The following is a 19,278-nucleotide window of genomic DNA, read 5'->3' on the forward strand; positions in this document are numbered from 1 at the left end:
AAAATAAGGGTAGTCTCATTTCAGTTGACGCCAGTTCTAATGGACTTTCTGAAGGAAGGTAGTGAATGGTTAGCTCATTTACCTTTGCATATTGTGAATGCATTGTTGTCTTGGATTGCTTCCAGCTTGCTTGTAAGCAAGCTGTGGTTCAACCAATTATTAAAGGTACTGGGTTGAACTGTTGCTGTTTTCTGTGTCATCCAGTTTTTATCTATAGGTAGCTGTTGGAATTTTTGGAAGCTGGGGACAGACTTAACCCCAGGTAATCTGGGTTTCAGAGAGGCCACGAGATGGAGACCATGCTGGGTTGTTTTTTTTTAATTCAGTGATATTCAGAGTGGTTTGGATCATGGAAAGGATGTACCGCTAGTTTAAGGTTTGTCTGAGGCTTTTGACATGGTTAGCCATTCTTTGTTACTGTGGTTAGAGTTGAGGTGATGGCATTTTTCTGGCTGATCTTCTCAGACAGGAAGAACACAGTGTGATTTGAAAGGTGCAAGCACCAGATCAAGATTCGGTGCTATCACCTTTGCTTTTTCATTTTTAACTGAGCTGATTGGTTTAAGTAGTGGAAGGTTTCAGGATATCATGCAATCATTTTTTTCTTGCTTATTTATTTTAGTTCCAGTGATTGCTGTATTGCTCTTCTTCAAGCACGCAAGCAAGCAAACCCATTAAGGAAGTAATAGTCACCGTTTGGGTTGAACTTGTTATGAACCAGGCAGAATATATGTCCCTGGTGAATGGCTGTCTTAGAGCAGTATCCAGCTGGTTTAGAGGCAGAATCAAAATCCGAAAAAATCAAATTCATTGGCCAAGTAGAAACCAGAACATGGATTTAACCCTTTAGTGTCCAATGTTCCCATCAATCTGTTCCCATTTGGCTTATTACGGGAGCATTGAACACTAAAGGGTTAAAACTATGCCATCTGTTGACTATGAGGCATATTTTCAAAGCACTTAGCCTTCCAAAATTCCATAGGTTTCTATGGAACTTTGGAAGGCTAAGTGCTTTGAAAATATGCCTCCATGTTTCCCTATCTAGTGTTGCTGGATAAGGAGCCATCATGAAAAGGTAGTTCGTATTTGGTAAGGGTCTCGCTTGCTAGTTTGTTGTTATTTAGGTACTTGCGTTCATTGTTGGATCAGGGGGATTTGGCTACACTAATACATACTTTCATTGTATCTTGTTCAGACTATTGTAATAACCTGTATTGTGGATTAACTAAGTTCTAGCTGAGGAGGTGCAGCTGGTACGAAACATTGTGACCGTCTTATGAATAAGAGATAAATTGTATTTCTGCAATGTTGACTGTGCTCCATTGTTTGCCAGTTGAGTACTAGGAGTGGAGGAGTGGCCTAGTGGTTAGGGTGGTGGACTTTGGTCCTGGGGAACTGAGTTCGATTCCCACTTCAGGCACAGGCAGCTCCTTGTGACTCTGGGCAAGTCACTTAACCCTTCATTACCCCATGTAAGCCGCATTGAGCCTGCCATGAGTGGGAAAGCGCAGGGTACAAATGCAAAAAAAAAAAAAAAAGATCCAATTTCAGGCCCTTTATCTGGTTTTCCAAGCCTCATTTCAGGAAGGACCTTTACACTTGTGAGACTTATTACAGTTTATGAGCCTTTCTGAGAAGTTCTGAGAAAGGAGGACATTTCTCTGGGTGAGTGACATTATTTTGCTTTGTGTTTGGTAACTTAGAGATTGGGTTTAAAAGAGGAATTATAGGTTATTGATAAACACAGAATTTAAAAAAAAAGAAAACTTTATTAGCTAGTCTTCATACAGTTTTCCCCATAGTTTTAAAACTTGAATTTTCTGCCACAGCATTAACAGATAGACTTTAGAAGGCCTAGTTCAGTCTTACAAGAAAATTGTTTAAAAAAAAAAAAAAGAGAGAGTCAAGCATTATTAACTAGTTTCCATAGTGTACAACCCTTTTTCCCATAATTTAAAACTGAAGCTTTCTGTACCGGTAGAAATTTAACAGCCAGGAGTACTAAAAAGGATAGTAGGGCCTAGATTGAAAATTCTGCAGGAAACAAAACACATCTTAGAATCCCTATGGATAGAAATTCCATGTGTAAAGGGGAAAAGGATAGTGATAGTGTATTACTGTCCACCTGGTCAGGATGAACAGACAGATGTAAAAATGTTATCAGAAATTAGGGAGGCTAACAAATTGGAGAACACAATAATAATGGGTGATTTCAATTAACCCAATATCGACTGGGTAAATGTAACATCAGGTCATGCTAGGAAGGTAAAATTCCTTGACGAAATCAAGGACTGCTTTATGAAGCAGCTGGTACAGGAACAAACGAGGAGGAAAAATTCCAGACCTAGTCCTTAGTAGAGCGCATGATCTGGTGCCGGAGGTAATGGTGCTGGGGTCGCTTGCTAACTGTGATCATAATATGATCAGATTTGATATCGACTTTGGAGTAAGTACACATAGGAAATCCAATACATTAGCATTTAACTTTCTAAAAGGAGACTATGATAAAATGAGAAGAACGGTGGAAAAAAGAGGAGCAGCTGTGAAGGTCAAAAATGTACACCGGGTGTGGATGCTGCTCAAAAATATCCTGGAAGCCCAGGCTAAATATATTCCATATTTTAAAAAAAGAGGAAGGAAGACCAAACGACAGCCGGCATGGTTAAAAAGTGAGGTAAAGGAAGCTATTAGAGCTAAAATAAATCCTTCAGAAAATGGAAGAAGGATCTGACTGAAAATAATTAAGAAACAAAATAAGGAATAGTAAGTCAAATGATAAGGAAAACAAAGAGGCAAAAACACATAGTGAAAATGTTTTTAGGTATAGTGAAAGCAAGAAGCTGGCAAAAGAATCAGATGGACCACTAGGTCACCGAGTGGTAAAAGGGGGCACTCGGGGAAAACAAAGCCATAGTGGAGAGATTAAATGAATGCTTTGCTTCGGTTTTCACTTAGGAAATTTTGGGAGATATACCAGTGCCAGAAATGGTATTCAAAGCTGACGAGTCAGAGAAACTGAATGAAATCTCTATAAATCTGGAAGATGTAATGGCGCAGTTTGACAAAGTGAAGAGTAGCAAATCTCTTGGACTAGATGGTATTCATCCCAGAGTACTGGTAGAATTGAAAACTGAACTTGCAGAACTATTGGTAGTAATATGTAATTTATCTTTAAAATCAAACATGGTACTGGAAGATCGGAAGGTGGCCAATGTAATGCCAATTTTTGAAAAAGGTTCCAGAGGTGATCTGGGAAATTATAGTTGAGCCTGATGTTGGTGCTGGATAAAATGGTAGATACTTTTATTATAAAGAACAAAATTACAGAGCATATTCAAAAGCATGGATTAATGAGACAAAGCCAACGGATTTAGCAAAGGGAAATCTTGCCTCACCAGTTACATTTCTTTGAAGAGGGAAACAAACGTGGATAAAGGTAAGCCGGTTGATATAGAGGGGCATAATTGAAAGGGGCGCCCAAGTTTTCCTGAGGATGTCCTCGCAGGACATCCCGGCGAAGGAACGGGAAAAACCGTATTATCGAAAGAAGATGGACGTCCATCTTTCGTTTCGATAATATGGTTGGGGACACCCAAATCGCGAAATTTAGGTCGACCTTAGAGATGGTCGTCCCTGATTTTCGACGATAATGGAAACCGAGGACGCCCATCTCATAAACTACCAAATCCAAGCCATTTGGTCGTGGGAGGAGCCATCCATAGTGTACTGGTCCCCCTCACATTCCAGGACACCAACTGGGCACCCTAGGGGGCACTGCAGTGGACTTCAGAAATTGCTCCCAGGTGCATAGCTCCCTTACCTTGTGTGCTGAGCCCCCCCCCCCCCCCCAAAAAAAAAGCCCTACTCTCCACAACTGTACACCACTACCATAGTCCTAAGGAGTGAAGGGGGGCACCTAGATGTGGGTACAGTGGGTTTGTGGTTGGTTTCGAAGGGCTCACATTTACCACCACAAATGTAACAGGTAGGGGGGTAGATGGGCCTGGGTCCGCCTGCCTGAAGTGCACTGCACCCACTAAAACTGCTCCAGGGACCTGCATACTGCTGTCATGGAGCTGGGTATGACATTTGAGGCTGGCATAGAGGCTGTCAAAAAATATTGAAAAAGTTTTTTTTTTAGGGTTGGAGGGGGTTGGTGACCACTGGGGGAGTAAGGGGAGGTAATCCCTGATTCCCTCCGGGGGTCATCTGGTCAGTTCGGGCACTTTTTTGAGGCTTGGTCGTATGAAAAAATGGACCAAGTAAAGTCGTCCAAGTGGTCGTCAGGGACGCCCTTCTTTTTTCCATTATCGATCGAGGATGCCCATGTGTTAGGCACGCCCCAGTCCCGCCTTCACTACACTTCCGACTCGCCCCCGTGAACTTTGGTCGTCCCCGCGACGGAAAGCAGTTGAGGACACCCAAAATCTGCTTTCGATTATGCCGATTTGGGCAACCCTGGGAGAAGGATGCCTATCTCCTGATTTGTGTCGAAAGATGGGTGCCCTTCTCTTTCGAAAATAAGCCTGATAGTGTATCTGGATTTTAAAAAGGCATTTGACAACGACTCCAGAGGAAATTGGAGAGTTATGGGATAGGAGGTAGTGTTCTATTGTGGATTTAAAAAATGGCATATGATGTTTAATGTAAACAAGTGCAAAGTGATGCATGGGGGAAAGAGGAACCCGAACTATTGCTATGTAATGCAAGTTTCCACATTAGGAGTCACTGACCTGGAAAGGGATCTGGGCATCATTGTTGATGATACATTGAAACCCTCTGCTCAGTGTGCGGCAGTGGTTAAGAAAGCAAATGAATATTAGGTATTATTAGGAAAGGAATGGAAAACAAAAATGAGGACATTATAATGCCTTTGTATCACTCCATGGTGTGACTGTACTTCTGATATTCTGTGCAGTTCTTGTCTCCACATCTCAAAAAAGATATAGTGGAATTAGAAAAGGTACAGAAAAGGGCGATGAAAATGATAAAGGGGATGGGATGACTTCCCTATGAAGAAAGGCTAAAGCAGCTAGGGCTGTTCAGGTTTGAGAAAAAGTGGCTGAGGGAGATATGATTGAGGTCTATAAAATAATGAATGGAGTGGAACGGGTAGATGTGACTCGCTTGTTTACTCTTTCCAAAAACACTAGGACTAGGGGGCATGTAATGAAGCTACAAAGTAGTAAATTTAAAACGAATCAGAGAAAACAATTTCTTCGCTCGACGTATAATTAAACTCTGGAATTCGTTGCCAGGGAATGTAGTAAAAGCAATTAACTTAACGGGGTTTAAAAAAGGTTTGAATAGTTTCCTAAAAGAAAAGTCCATAAGCCATTTTAAAATGGATTTGGGGAAAGTCCACTGCTTATTTCTAGGATAAGCATGTTAAAATGTACTGTTTTGGGATCTTGCCCAGGTAATAGTGACCTGAATTGGCCACTGTTGGAAACAGGATGCTTGGCTTGATGGACCTTCGATCTGTCCCAGTATGGCAACACTTATGTTCGTATGGAGACTGAGGGGCCCTTTCACTAAGCTGTGATAGGGCCTATGCATATGTAGCACGCGCCAAAATGAGATTACCACCAGGCTAGTGCGCCCCCAGCAGTAATTTTGGATTTGGCATGCACTCATTCCGGTGATAGAAATTATTTTTTATTTTCTACTGAGTGTGGCATTTCCGGTGGCAATTGGCAGTTGGCGTGCCCCGAACAGTTACTGTGCATGAGCCCTTTTCGCTAGATCAGTGGGTGGAGGTAATGGCTCAGGCCATAAATAGACACGTGCTAGTTTTAATTTTGGTGCAAGCCCATTTCCTAGCCCAATTTTTAAAAATGCCCTTTTCCGAGACGCGGTAAAAAAAATGGCCCAGTACACACTACCGCAGGCCACTTTACCATAGGACCCCTGAGAGCCTTCCGGCAGTATTTTTTTTTTTCTAATTTGTTGAAGTTTTTATTTAAGTTTAGGAAAAGAACACATACAATAACAGTACAGATGTGAATGGAAAGCCTGATAAAATAAAACATAATCATCCAAACCTGAAAAACTATGGGGCTCATTTTCAAAAAACTTAAGACACACAAATTATCATAGGCTACTATGGTATTTTATAAATCTAAATGCTTTGAAAATGGGTTCCTATTTAATATAGGGAGATAACCGCTCCCTTGAAGAATTAAACAAAAAAAATGGACAAAACGTCCAGTGAAACACTTCTAGTTATTTTTTTTATTTTGTTTTAGATAATCACAACCAGAGCATGTAGAAATCCCACATATTTCCCACCTCCTGTCCCAACCCCATAGAGAAGTACAAAAGAAACAGGGAGACAAGGGAAAGTCACATGTAAACAGTAATGCCAAAGCAAAACAGACACCTTCAGTAAGAGCAGTGTGTTAAGAAAGGTGTTCAGATTCCTTCCCACTTAGGAATGGTGTGATTTTTTTTTTTTTTTTTTAATTCAGATAGGCACTCCCATGTCACAAAGTACCAGAATTTAGTCATCCATGTAGTCAAAGGAGGAACATTTGTTTCCTGTGCCTAGTTAAAATCAGCTTTACCGCATTCAAAGCCTGGCCAACAAAGATTGGAAGTAAGAAAGTCCTTGTAGCTTTTGACAACCTAGCAGTTTTTCCTTCAGGTGACTGGGCTGTTAGATTGAAATGTACTTGTTGAAGTGCATTTGCGGTTTGCAATGCTATATTTTGGAATGCACTGCCAGTTGAGCTATGGTTTCAGAGGGATTTCTTAATTTTTAGAAAGAAGTTCTCAATAGAAATCAAACAAAATAAAACATGGAAAAGAAAATAAGATGATACCTTTTTTATTGGACATAACTTAATACATTTCTTGATTAGCTTTCGAAGGTTGCCCTTCTTCGTCAGATCGACTAACACGGCTACCACACTCCTCTACTTAAGATAGAAAGAAGTTAAATGTTTTTTTTTTTCCAATCTTGAGTTTTAGTTGAGTGATTATGGATGTGGAGTCAGCTATGGGGAATTGGTAAGGAAGGGTGGATTGTGATAATGAGATGTTGGGTAGGAGAAGGAGAGTATTATTAAGTAATCTGAAGAATATTAAAATTTGAGGCATATCAAGTTTTGAAAATAACTTCAGCTTTACATGTAAATCACTCCTAAGAAATATCTTATGGCCCCAAAAGTCACTGTGCATTCCCAATTCTACTTTTGTCAGACATTTTATGTCTTTTGTGCTCCAACATGATATTTTCATTCTTCAGCTTGTTTTTTGAACAGCACACATGGAAATTTATTTGGCTAATTATAATTTTTGACTCCATGATGTTTAAGTTCATTGTGTAGGCATTACAATTTACACATAATCTCTGATAGGTCCTCTCTATTACATACTAGTAATACTGTGTCCTGAATATATTAAACAATCCAAGTTTATTTAATTGACAATTATGCCCTTCCAGTCCTTCCAGAATTGCTGATATTAAAATTCACTGTTTATTTTAATTACCCCACCAAAAAAAAATTGATCAGAGAGTGACATATAAATTGAAGTGGGGACTATGCATCCTTGTTTTGCTGGTTTTTATTTCTACACTTCTTGTATTTCTTGCTGGAGTTTTGATTCCGCAGTAGTTTCATGACTGACTGGATTTCATTCTTTTGAAGTGCTGGATGTACTGAGTGAAAAAGCAGGCATTCAGTTGTATTCAAAAATGTTTCTAAAATTGTTTTGAAATAGACTAAATTCATAAAGCAACAATGATTCTTGTTTACGTGATGTACTGTATACATTATTTCTACCAATTTGCTATGATTTGCTCTATTAAATATCTTGACATAGTAAGATAGAAATCGCTTCCCTCTTTTGAATCATTCTCTGACCTGTTAATAAGTTTCATAGATGTCCTCTTTCTCCTCTAAATCTCAGTTGGCTTGTTTAAATGTTGTTCAAGAACTCTATGCTTCTTAGATGTATGTGATATCAAATTTGTCACATATTCAACTCTCCAGTGCAGTTTCCCAAGTTGGTCCAGGAGTACCCCCTTGCCAGTTAGGTTTTCAGGATATCCACAATGAATATGCGTAAAAGAGATTTGCATATAATAGAGGCAGTGTATACAAATCAATCTCATGCATATTCATGGATATTCTAGAAACCTGACTGGCAAGGGTGGTACTCCAGGATCAATTTGGGAAACACTGCTCTAGTGTGTATAATTTGTGGCTTTGATCTAATGATATTGACTCAGAAGTCTTCTAGGGCTTTTCTTCAGTTTTGTATATCTGAGTCATCAAATCTGTAAGACATTTAGCTCCTCTCTCCCCTAAATTTCTGCAAAAATTGTGTGGGTGTATAGTCAGCTTCAAGTGGCAAGTTCTTTCATTTATATTTATTTATTTATTTATTACTTCATTAATCTTACATATGCTTTCTCCTTTAGAAAAGGGTTTGGTCAGTTAATTGTCACTATAGGGTACTTTCCCAATGTACTCCTACTGTCTTTTTCTCTGTTTGTAATAAACTACTTCCTGTCATATTTACCAATTGCTAAAAAATACAAAGAAAGCACTATATGCTGATTTTTATATTTTAAAGCAAACCATTTTGTCTAGTAGTTTAACTTTATTTTTTTTTCTTTCAGATGATATTTCCATTTCAGTGGCAGTGTCCATATATCCCCCTCTGCCCGCTCTCACTTTCAGGTGTCCTGAGTGCACCTTGTCCTTTCATAGTTGGAGTTGATTCAAGATACTTTGATCTGTATGACCCACCTCAGGATGTTGTGTGCCTTGATTTGGACACCAACATGCTATATGTGTAAGTGCTCCACTTCTGATTGTTTCACTTCCCAGTGTGATTCAAGAGGCACAAGGTATTATTTATTTATGACATTTGTATCCCATATTATCCCGAACAAGCTCAGGTTCAATGTGGCTTACATTCAAGAAAAACATCAAAAATATAATATAGTCATATAATTAATTTTAACATTTTAACATATTAAGAATAATTGTATGCTTTTTGTGAAGCTAGGCAAGGTATAATAATAAATCTGCAGAATTGGAGGTAGTGTGTTCTATCATAAGATTGGAGACAGTTTAAGAGATGGCTGTCGAAATCATGGTGACCCTTCCATAGCAAGACTGACCCAGCTGTGCTCTCTAGAACATGAAATTCCAAACATTTTATAAGAAGTCATGTAGACTATTTTAAAAGATAGAGGGTCAGACAAGATCCACCTTCTACTCAGCAAATTCGTAAAGGGTCTCTATCCTTATTCTTTTTTTTAATATTTCTGGTTAGTGTCTGTTATTTCTGTATTTCTTGGAAATTAGCAACTCTACCTAGAGCCAGGGCCAGCTTTCTCTGCAACTGGGACAGATATTAAGAATTGCTTCCTCCCACCCCCTTCCCACTTTTTTTGAGATTCCGTAGTTGGGAGGGTTGCATGGAACAGCGGCACTAGTTCTGTTTAGTACTTGTTAGGGCTGGATGATCTGTCAGTTAAGGTGCAGATGGGGAGCCTAGCAGGCTAGTGACTTTTCTGCGCAAAAGTACTTGGAATGGTAATAGGGGTTGAACATGCTAAAATGATAGTGCCCACACCATTCCCACTACTACATCGTGTCCTGCCCCTGGCTTTTAATTTAGCTGTAAATGCCGATACAAGACAGTACCAAAGATCTTCTATGCATAAAGAAATCCAGCAGTCAGAATAAGCAATCCAATAAAACTGTCATTCCTTATCCTGCTAGACCAATCCAGACTGGTGGGTTATGTCCCCTTCACCAGCAGTTGGAGCCAGAGAAGCTGAAGGTTCTGATGACACCATCGGTATAACAGGTGTAGCAGCTAGGATTCAGTCAGTATTTCTCTGCCTCCAGCAGATGGTGCAGTTTGGACTGGTGCAACATGATTTTTCTGGTAACAGGCCTAGCGTCCCTGGTTGTATGCTACAGCGTGTGACCAGTGGTTGAGGCTGGACTCTATGGTCTTCCAAGAGTTGGATTAGTGGCATAGACATTCAGGATAACTAATTCAGTATTCTGAATGATCAAATGAAACAGTACAAATCTACCATCTGTATCATACAAAGTTTTATGGGTCTGAATAGAAACCAATTTGCTAAGCAGTATAGCCACCCCAGCACTACCACCCAACCACGTTTCAATTTTTGATGTTCAAGATCATTAATATGGGTCTCTTGCAAACAGGTCACATGTACTCCTTTCTGTTTTAATGCTTGCAGAATCTTTGCCTGTTTTATGGAAGAATTAACCCCTGCTACATTCCAGGAATAGACCCTCAAGTAGGGTGCCATACCAACTCCATTATTTCTTGAAAGACATAACCAGCATCTTGTAATCCGAGGACCAAATGCCCGGCCCTCACCAGGCCCTCAAGTCTAACATCCCTATATAAGACAATCAATGTATCATGCAAGCCCAGACACCACAAGACATCCAAAACATACAACCCGATTCGTTCCCCAACCCCTCTTCCCATCCCACACCCAACTGTAACCTTAATTCCCCTTGCAAAGATGCCCCCACAAAGTGAAGGCCAAAGCATACTTCCACATGGAACCCCATCCCCCCCTTCACAGTCATCCAACGTATGCTCCACAATCTGCTTGCACACCTCTAGTAAATCCAAACAGACTCCATACCCCTAGACAAGGAGACCAACACTCTAAACCTCTCTAGGAGGATACATACAATTCTCAAAACAATACGGTAGCAGTCCAATATGTCAGCATTCCTCAGGGGTCTGTTGATCCGAACCTTTGTTGAGCACAGTATCCAAAAAAGTCTGAGCCTCGTTCGGAAAATTGTAAAATACAAGGTGTCCCTTGTGAACCACCCACAATCGGGCTGAATAAAGCTAAAGCAAGGCAAACTTGATTTGGTGTTTAAACAAAGATATGTAAACTGGGCTGAATTCCTGGCGGTAGGCTGCTATTTTTGCAGAGTAACTCAGAAAGCAGAGTACCCAACAATTGTCCAAAAGCAGAGATTTGCCTGCCCGCAGTGTTCTCCATCTTATGGGGCAAAGTTCAGGACCTTCAGCATAACTCCCCGAGACTTTCGAGCCCTCCGGCTCTCGAGCACCCATGCGGTGAGCTCGCTCAAGCCGAAGTAGGCCATGCTGAGTCCCCAACTGTATTGTGTGTGGTATCCTGCCTTCCAGAAGTTGTTGTATTTCCCCATTTGCAATACTCTCTGCCCTAGCAAGCGTAAATTGTTGCACCAAGACTGGTTTTCTGGATCTTCCAATTTCTTTGATAAGGTAAGCACCTGCTTTTCCAGGATGCACTGAATGGTCTCTGTGCTGCACAACTTGTCTTCCATCTCTCCAGTCTGCCTCTGCATGTCATCTACCTGCAGGCCAATGCTATCTAGGTGTTCATGTGCCTTATCTATTTTGTTAAAAATTGCTGCAGCTTCTTGTGTATGGCAGCCTCTTTTGCCGCCTTGACTTCAGAGATGATCTCCACTGTTCGCTCTGAGCTCACGGAGGGACTGGGTGGGTCTTGAGGCCACCGCCATCTTGGCCTCGGAAAGTTGACCCAGAGTACACTCTTTTCACTGCGCTTTCGCAGCCATTCCCACCAAAAGGCACTAAATCAAGTGCCAAAAGGTAAGTGGATAGTCCCATGGCCAGTATGGTCCACATATACCAAGATTGCAACGATATCAGTAGGCTCAAAGAAGGGGGAAAGAGGAGCAGCGCTGAACAGCGTCCATCCAGTCTCATGGCTCCACCGGAAGTCTTAATGTGTATATATATTTTTTTAATTTATAGAAGTCTTTATTGAGCATTGTTACTACAAAACAAAGCATACTCAACTCAGCACAATGCAAAGTGGAACAAGTGTGCTTAATGTAGTACAGAGTACATAACAGAAAATGCACAAGAGAATTATCAATGCCAATTCAAATACAGATTATACTTCAAATTTTTCAGTTTTATTGTTGAGAAACCTCCCGTACCCTACCTCCCCCCAAAGACCTCCCTTCCTTCTTTGACCCCTTCCCCCCAACCCCCCCTTCTACCAATGTGTATATTTTTTTTAATGCCTAATACTTTGTATGATTAGCTACTGCTTTGCACATTAAAAGGTTTTAGTTTTTCTTTAAACAAGAAAAATCCATGTTAAAAAGTGCAGTTTTTTAAAACTCATTATTACATCGACCAACGTGTGCTCTAACTGGAGTATTCTTGGCTGCCATCTAGGGCAGTACTGAATATTCATAGTCGATGCAGCTCTGAATACATTACTCGTATTTGGCTGAATAGTGATTTAAATTTGAATGTGAATAATCTGGAGCTCTACAATCAGTGTTATACTGGAAAGTTTTTAACAGGCTCTCTCTCTGGACATATGCAGCCCTGTAGTTGGGGGGTGGGGGGCAACACATTCCTGTCTCTCCTCTCTACCCCCAATGCGGGCATGCTAGGCATACCTCTGCTGGCAGGGATGCCGAGCCCCACCAGCCAAATAAATGGATTACCACCGCTCCCCACTGCTTTTTTCTGGCTCTGAGCAGCATGCCAGGAATTTCCATGCTTACTTGCTCAAAAAGTCCTGGCATGCAAGTGAGGAGCAGCAGCAGTCCATTTATTTGGCTAGTGGGGCTTAGTATCCATGCCGGCAAAGATAAAGGAGTTCAGAGATGCCAAGTGTAACCCATCTCAAAGCTGGAGTTTTACCATCACTATTCTAAGTGAGGTTTTTTTTTTGTGGGCATCCATACACATATTGCAAAAGTAAGCAACAACTTCTACAGAATACATCCCAAATGTATTTATTTTCTCATTTACATTTTCCAAAATTCCAGACTGCAGATGTATAGATCCACAGGACCCAAAGCAGTTCAAAACAAGTAAAGTCAGAAACACAATTTATACCTAATTATTCAACCACCCTTAGGATTCACCTTTGAGTTTAAAGAGCAAAACCATGTGCATGTAAGGACTGGATAAATGAATAAAAACAAAATTTAAAGCAGATTTCCATAATATATAATTATTGGTAGCAGTAATTAAACAGTGATAGAATATTCACATAGCAAGCAGCCTGAGCCAACGGATTTATTTTCCACTTAATATAATTAACTTTGTATGAACTTGGCAGCTAATAGTGTGCTGAACTGGACAGTGTTGGCACATTTAGACTGACTCTGAATAGGAAGGAAGCCCTTCCCTCATTATTCAATACCTCTCTGAAATATTAGTAAAAATAGGCAAGTGCATTTTTATAATATACTCCTGCAATCCCCAAAGAAAAAGAGCAAGTTTCCACATGCCATCGTTTTCTTTTGATGTAGTCGCAGGGAAAAAAAAACTGTTACATGCTCCCAGGTTTCAACATTTATTTATTTTTTAAAATTGTACTTATAAATAACAATTCTGATTGTTAAGCATCTGATTCTCATAACATTTTGTCTGTTTTGGTGGCCCTTTGTCAGGTGAAAACATCTCTGCACGACAACAGGGAGTCCTTAAAACTAGCCCTTCCAAATGACACAATGATTTAAAATTTAGAATTACTACACTAACGGATGAAACCAATATTTCCCTGTGTATATCTGTATGCTGCACAAACCGGCATGTTTAAAAATGTAAGCGAGAGGAAGGACCCAAGATGACGACTAAGCAGGTTGTGTGAGACAGACGCTCCCGTTTAACATTGAATTATAATTCCTTTTTCTTCTTTAACATGCTGAAAAGGAAGGGTAAACTGAAGGGACAACCCCTCCCAAAGCAAATACCTTCCTTACCAGGACAGTCATCTATCTCCTCATTTTTGGTTTCTACCCTGCTTACAGGCGCTTCCGCTACCTGGGCAAGGAAGAGCCCCGGTCTGGAGAGTGATTTATCACTCAGCCCACTGGGACCTGCTACTCCCCCTCCCCCGCAGCCAGACGGAGTTGCTGTACCGAGTACTGGAGAAAAAGACTCAAAGGGGTGGCGTACTCCCTCAATTGAAGCAGGTAATGGAAACATCTTGGCGGAAGGAGAGAGAGTACAGCGACTTTAATTAATGACATCTGGCGATTCAACGGTGAACGCGAATATGAATAAAGACATACAAGAAGAAATTTCTTTGTGCTCTATGGCGGGTCAACCACTGGTAAGGCCTTCTGAAATCTCGCTGGAATCAGTTTGGTCGGCCCTTGAATCTCTACATAAGGTCTTTACATCTTTTATCTCTGTTTCATTGAATAATTCAACCCAAATAAGAACTTTAAAAGAAAAGGTTGAAGGTGTTTTGAATAAACAGTCTAATTTAGAAAAAGATATTACTAAAGTATTAGAACAACAGGCTCAAATCTCTGGAGATCGAATATTGATTCATCGAAAGATTGAAAGAACTCATCTAGAAATCTGAATCTTCGTATATTGAATTTTCCACAATCTCAATATGTTACTCTGAGAGACATGTTTATAAAATTCTTGAGAGGTATACAAATATTCAGAACATTCCCTTCCACCATTGCAGAGATTATATTACTTGGATTCGAAATCAAAGCAACAACAAACGGTTTCAACGCAGCAAGATAATCTAGTGGGATCATTAAAGGTTCCAGATCTTCTGGGACAATCTATTGAGAACATTGAAACCAGGTCAACTCTACTTGTGTCATTTATATTTCTTTAAGACAAGGAAGCTTTACTAAGATTATATTTTAAGACTATTCATCCTGGTTGAAAAGTGAGGTGAAGGAAGCTATTAGGGCTAAAAGAAACGCCTTCAAAAAATGGAAGAAGGAGCCATCTGAAAATAACAAGAAACAGCATAAAGAGTGTCAAAGCAAATGCAAGGCGCAGATAAAAAAGGCCAAGAGGGATTACGAAAAAAAGATAGCATTCAAGGCAAAAATCATAGCAAAAATTTTTTTCGGTATATTAAAAGCAGGAAGCCGGCAAAAGAATCGGGTCGCTGGATGACCGAGGGGTAAAAGGGGCGATCAAGGAAGGTAAAGACGTAGCGGAGAGATTGAATGAATTCTTTGCTTCGGTCTTCACCGAGGAAGATTTGGGTGGGATACCGGTGTCGGAAATGGTATTTGAAGCGGACGAGTCGGAGAAACTTACAGACTTTACGGTAAACCTGGAGGACGTAATGGGGCAGTTCAGCAAACTGAAGAGTAGCAAATCTGGACCGGATGGTATTCATCCTAGAGTACTGATAGAACTGAAAAATGAGCTTGCGGAGCTACTGTTAGTGATATGTAATTTATCCTTAAAATTGAGCGTGGTACCGGAAGATTGGAGGGTGGCTAATGTAATGCCGATTTTTAAAAAAGGTTCAGGGGAGATCCGGGAAACTATAGACTGGTGAGTCTGACGTCGGTGCTGGGGAAAATGGTAGATGCTATTATCAAAAACAAAATTGCAGAGCACATCCGAGGACATGGATTACTGAGACCAAGTCAGCACGCCTTTTGTGGGGGGAAATCTTGCCTGACCAATTTACTTCAATTCTTTGAAGGAGTAAACAACATGTGGACAAAGGGGAGCAGGTTGATATTGTGTATCTGGATTTTCAAAAGGCGTTTGACAAGGTACCTCATGAAAGGCTACAGAGGAAATTGGAGGGTCATGGGATAGGAGGAAAAGTCCTATTGTGGATTAAAAACTGGTTGAAGGATAGGAAACAGAGAGTGGGGTTAAATGGGCAGTATTCATAAAGGAGAAGGGTAGTTAGTGGGGTTCCTCAGGGGTCTGTGCTAGGGCCGCTGCTTTTTAATATATTCATAAATGATTTAGAGATGGGAGTAACTAGCGAGGTAATTAAATTTGCTGATGACACAAGGTTATTCAAAGTCGGTAACTCACGACAGGATTGTGAAAAATTACAGAAGGACCTTACGAGACTGGAAGACTGGGCGGCTAAATGGCAGATGACGTTTAATGTGAGCAAGTGCAAGGTGATGCATGTGGGGAAAAAAGAACCCGAATTATAGCTACGCTATGCAAGGTTCCACGTTAGGAGTTACAGACCAAGAAAGGGATCTGTGTCTGCTCAGTGTGCTGCTGCGGCTAGGAAAGCGAATAGAATGTTGGGTATCATTAGGAAAGGTATGGAAAACAGGTGTGAGGATGTTATAATGCCGTTGTATCGCTCCATGGTGCGACCGCACCTTGAGTACTGTGTTCAATTCTGGTCGCCGCATCTCAAGAAAGATATAGCAGAATTGGAAAAGATGCAGCGAAGGGCGACTAAAATGATAGCAGGAATGTAACGACTTCCCTATGAAGAAAGACTAAGGAGGCTAGGGCTTTTCAGCTTGGAGAAGAGACAGCTGAGGGGAGACATGATAGAGATATATAAAATAATGAGTGGAATGGAACAGGTGGATGTGAAGGGTCTGTTCACGCTTTCCAAAAATACTAGGACTAGGGGGCATGCGATGAAACTACAGTGTAGTAAATTAAGAACAAATCGGAGAAAACTTTTCTTCACCCAACGCGTAATTAAACTCTGGGGAATTCATTGCCGAAGAACGTGGTGAAGGCGGTTAGCTTAGCAGAGTTTAAAAAGGGGTTAGACGGTTTCCTAAAGGACAAGTCCATAAACCACTACTAAATGGACTTGGGAAAAATCCACAATTCCAGGAATAACATGTATAGAATGTTTGTACGTTTGGGAAGCTTGCCAGGTGCCCTTGGCCTGGATTGGCCGCTGTCGTGGACAGGATGCTGGGCTCAGTGGACCTTTGGTCTTTTCCCAGTGTGGCATTACTTATGTACTTATGAATTTAAAGGAAGCAAAGTTTCAATATTTCCTGATATATCCAGATGGACACAACAGAGAAGAAAGAAGTTTTTGGACATGAAATAAGAATCCATTGAGTTAAAAGCATGTTTTCAGTTGAGATTTCCTTGCAAATGTTTGTTATTATTTAATGATGAGAAATGTATTTTTTGAACCAGAACAACTACGTAATTTTCTTAATATGCAGAGTAACAAGAAGCAGCCTTAGTTATAAAGCGGTCTATTTAATAGGGGTTACCTCCTGCTTATTTTCTTTGAACTATTTCCACAGTTAGGCCAACTTCCAATGGTATTATAGTAATAGCTTGGTATCTATCCTCCTCTATTTGTGGACTATTATATCCGATAATGCAGTAATGTGAGTGGGAAAATTTTCTCATTTAAATGGTTCCTTTTCTTTTGTATTTTATTCAGATATTGGTGTATCCTATCAAAGATTGTTTCTTTGTAAAATGGAAACTTAATAAATATAAATTTAAAAAAATGTAAGTGAAATCAAATATTTATTTATTTATTGTTCACTTATATCCCACATTTTCCCACTCATGCAGGCACAATGTGACTTACAAACATTAAATAAAATAAAATAGGAAAACGTAGAAAAATATACAAGGAGTATGCAGGGGGAGAAGCATCTAACAGGGTGAACTAGCAGGGTAGGAGCCAGGGAGGGTGCATCAAGCAGCGGTTTAAAGTGAGGAGTAGGTCTTGACAAAGAAGTAGGTCTTCAACAACTTCTTGCTACCAACAATAAAGAATGACAACATGGATAGAGCAGCTCATGGGCCTCTTGTTCCCACCTTCCATGGCCCGCCCAGGCTTTCTGCTTCAAACCTGCAACCTGGCACTGCAGCCCAGCCCACACTCCCCTCAAACCCGCGGCTCCTTTCCACAAGAGAAAGAGCTGCTGGTACAGAGCCGCGTGCTGCAACACTCACAGCCAGGCTCTGCTGGCCCGGAACCTTCCCCTGTGACACAATTCCTGCGGAGGAGGAGGAGGTTCTGGCAGAGCCTGGCTATGACTTGCAGCATGCGGCTCTGTACTGGCAGCTCTTTTTAGTTCTCAGAACTGCTGCGGGTATCAAGCGGAGGTGGCGGGAATGGGTTTTGGGAGGTGGGGGAGCCAGAAGAGACAAAAGAAAAAGGAATTTATGCTGGGGCATGTGGAGATGGGGAAGAGGAAGATGAAGGAGGCACCGGTTTAGCAGCGTTTGGGGGGTGGGCAGAGGCCCCCCCCCCCAAAAAAAAGAAAACTTCACCCATGCTTGCTACTGACAATAAAGAGCCACAACGTGGGTAGAGCAACTCATCCGCACCTCCTTGCCTCTTCTGCCACGATTAATCTTTTTAAAGCAGTTCAAACACATCAGCAAGAATAGGCTGCTTCAGCCAATCCCAGGGACCTTCCTTCAGCCTGTCCCGCCCCCGAGGATTGAAGGAAGGCACCCGGGATGGGACTGAAGCAGCCTGTTCCTGCACATGTGTGTTAGCACTGCTTAAAAAAAAAAATTAATCGCAACAGAAGAAGAAGCAGGGGTGGGGAATCTGCTAAAACAACCAGCTTCTAAAATTCTTAAAAATCTAACAGTTCTGGTGAGCCGGCTCCAGCACACCACTGTCTAAAGTGCTAAATCCTACTGAAATAAACTCTTGATTTCTGATTTCATGTTGCTTCTTTTATTATTTGTTAAAGCTCAATGCCAATTATTCGTATTTGGCTGAATAATATTTGTCATTATTCTTATTCGACCGAATTGTAAAATATGCTATTCGGTACAGCTCTACTGCCATCTAGTGGCAGAGGCTAACATATACATGTGTAATCATTTTACAGATGCTTCTTGTACGATGAATCAGATTATTGAACAGTAGAATCCCAGGGAAATCTGTAAGATCATAGCTTTTTATTTTTATCTGCCTGTGCTTGAACTGAGTAGTGGTGGCGACTGGTGGAGCTCATTTGTTGTCAGTTCAGTGAGAACTCTGTTTTTGCTTGCCATGATTATGTTGTTAACTGACAGTGTGGAAAGTGCTTGATTTACTTGTGCACATGAGGGACAGAGTCGGTCATAGCTGCGTATGCTTGAGCTGCAGATCCTATCAAGTGAATGCAATGCTGTCTTCTCACACTCGTAAAGTAGTGGAAGCCCATAGCTGGTTTTGGTTAGTGGCATCACAGATGTGCTACAAAGTGCCAAATATTCAGAAAGATATACCGGCCAATAAGCAGGCCGGCTAAATCCTGTAACTGGTGCTGAGCCAAAATATTCAATGCCGGGCTGTTTCCAGTGACTGGCAGGGAAAATCTGGGGGGAATTCATGGCTGGTTTAAACTTAACCGGCCAAGTCAGTATTCAGCGCTGGCTTGTTAAGTTATTAAGTTTATAACCAGCAGAGGAAAGGAGGTGTTGATGCCCCTCTACAAGTCATTGGTGAGGCCTCACTTGGAGTATTGTGTTCAGTTTTGTAGGCTGTATCTTGCTAAAGATGTAAAAAGACTGGAA

The 19,278-nt window shown here is 40.9% G+C and overlaps 1 protein-coding gene across 3 annotated transcripts in view; it reads left to right on the forward strand.

Annotated features, from left to right (window-relative positions):
- Positions 1–19,278, forward strand: part of DENND4C (DENN domain containing 4C) — a 300,829-nt gene that overhangs the window by 104,163 nt on the left and 177,388 nt on the right. For all 3 annotated transcript variants that reach the window (XM_030194208.1, XM_030194207.1, XM_030194209.1), the window contains exon 11: positions 8,630–8,805. In XM_030194208.1, coding sequence (XP_030050068.1) covers positions 8,630–8,805 — 176 coding nt within the window. The remainder of the gene's footprint in view (positions 1–8,629; positions 8,806–19,278) is intronic.

This window comes from Microcaecilia unicolor, chromosome 2 (genome assembly GCF_901765095.1).
Source record: "Microcaecilia unicolor chromosome 2, aMicUni1.1, whole genome shotgun sequence".
In the NCBI taxonomy this organism is placed as follows: Eukaryota; Metazoa; Chordata; class Amphibia; order Gymnophiona; family Siphonopidae; genus Microcaecilia; species Microcaecilia unicolor.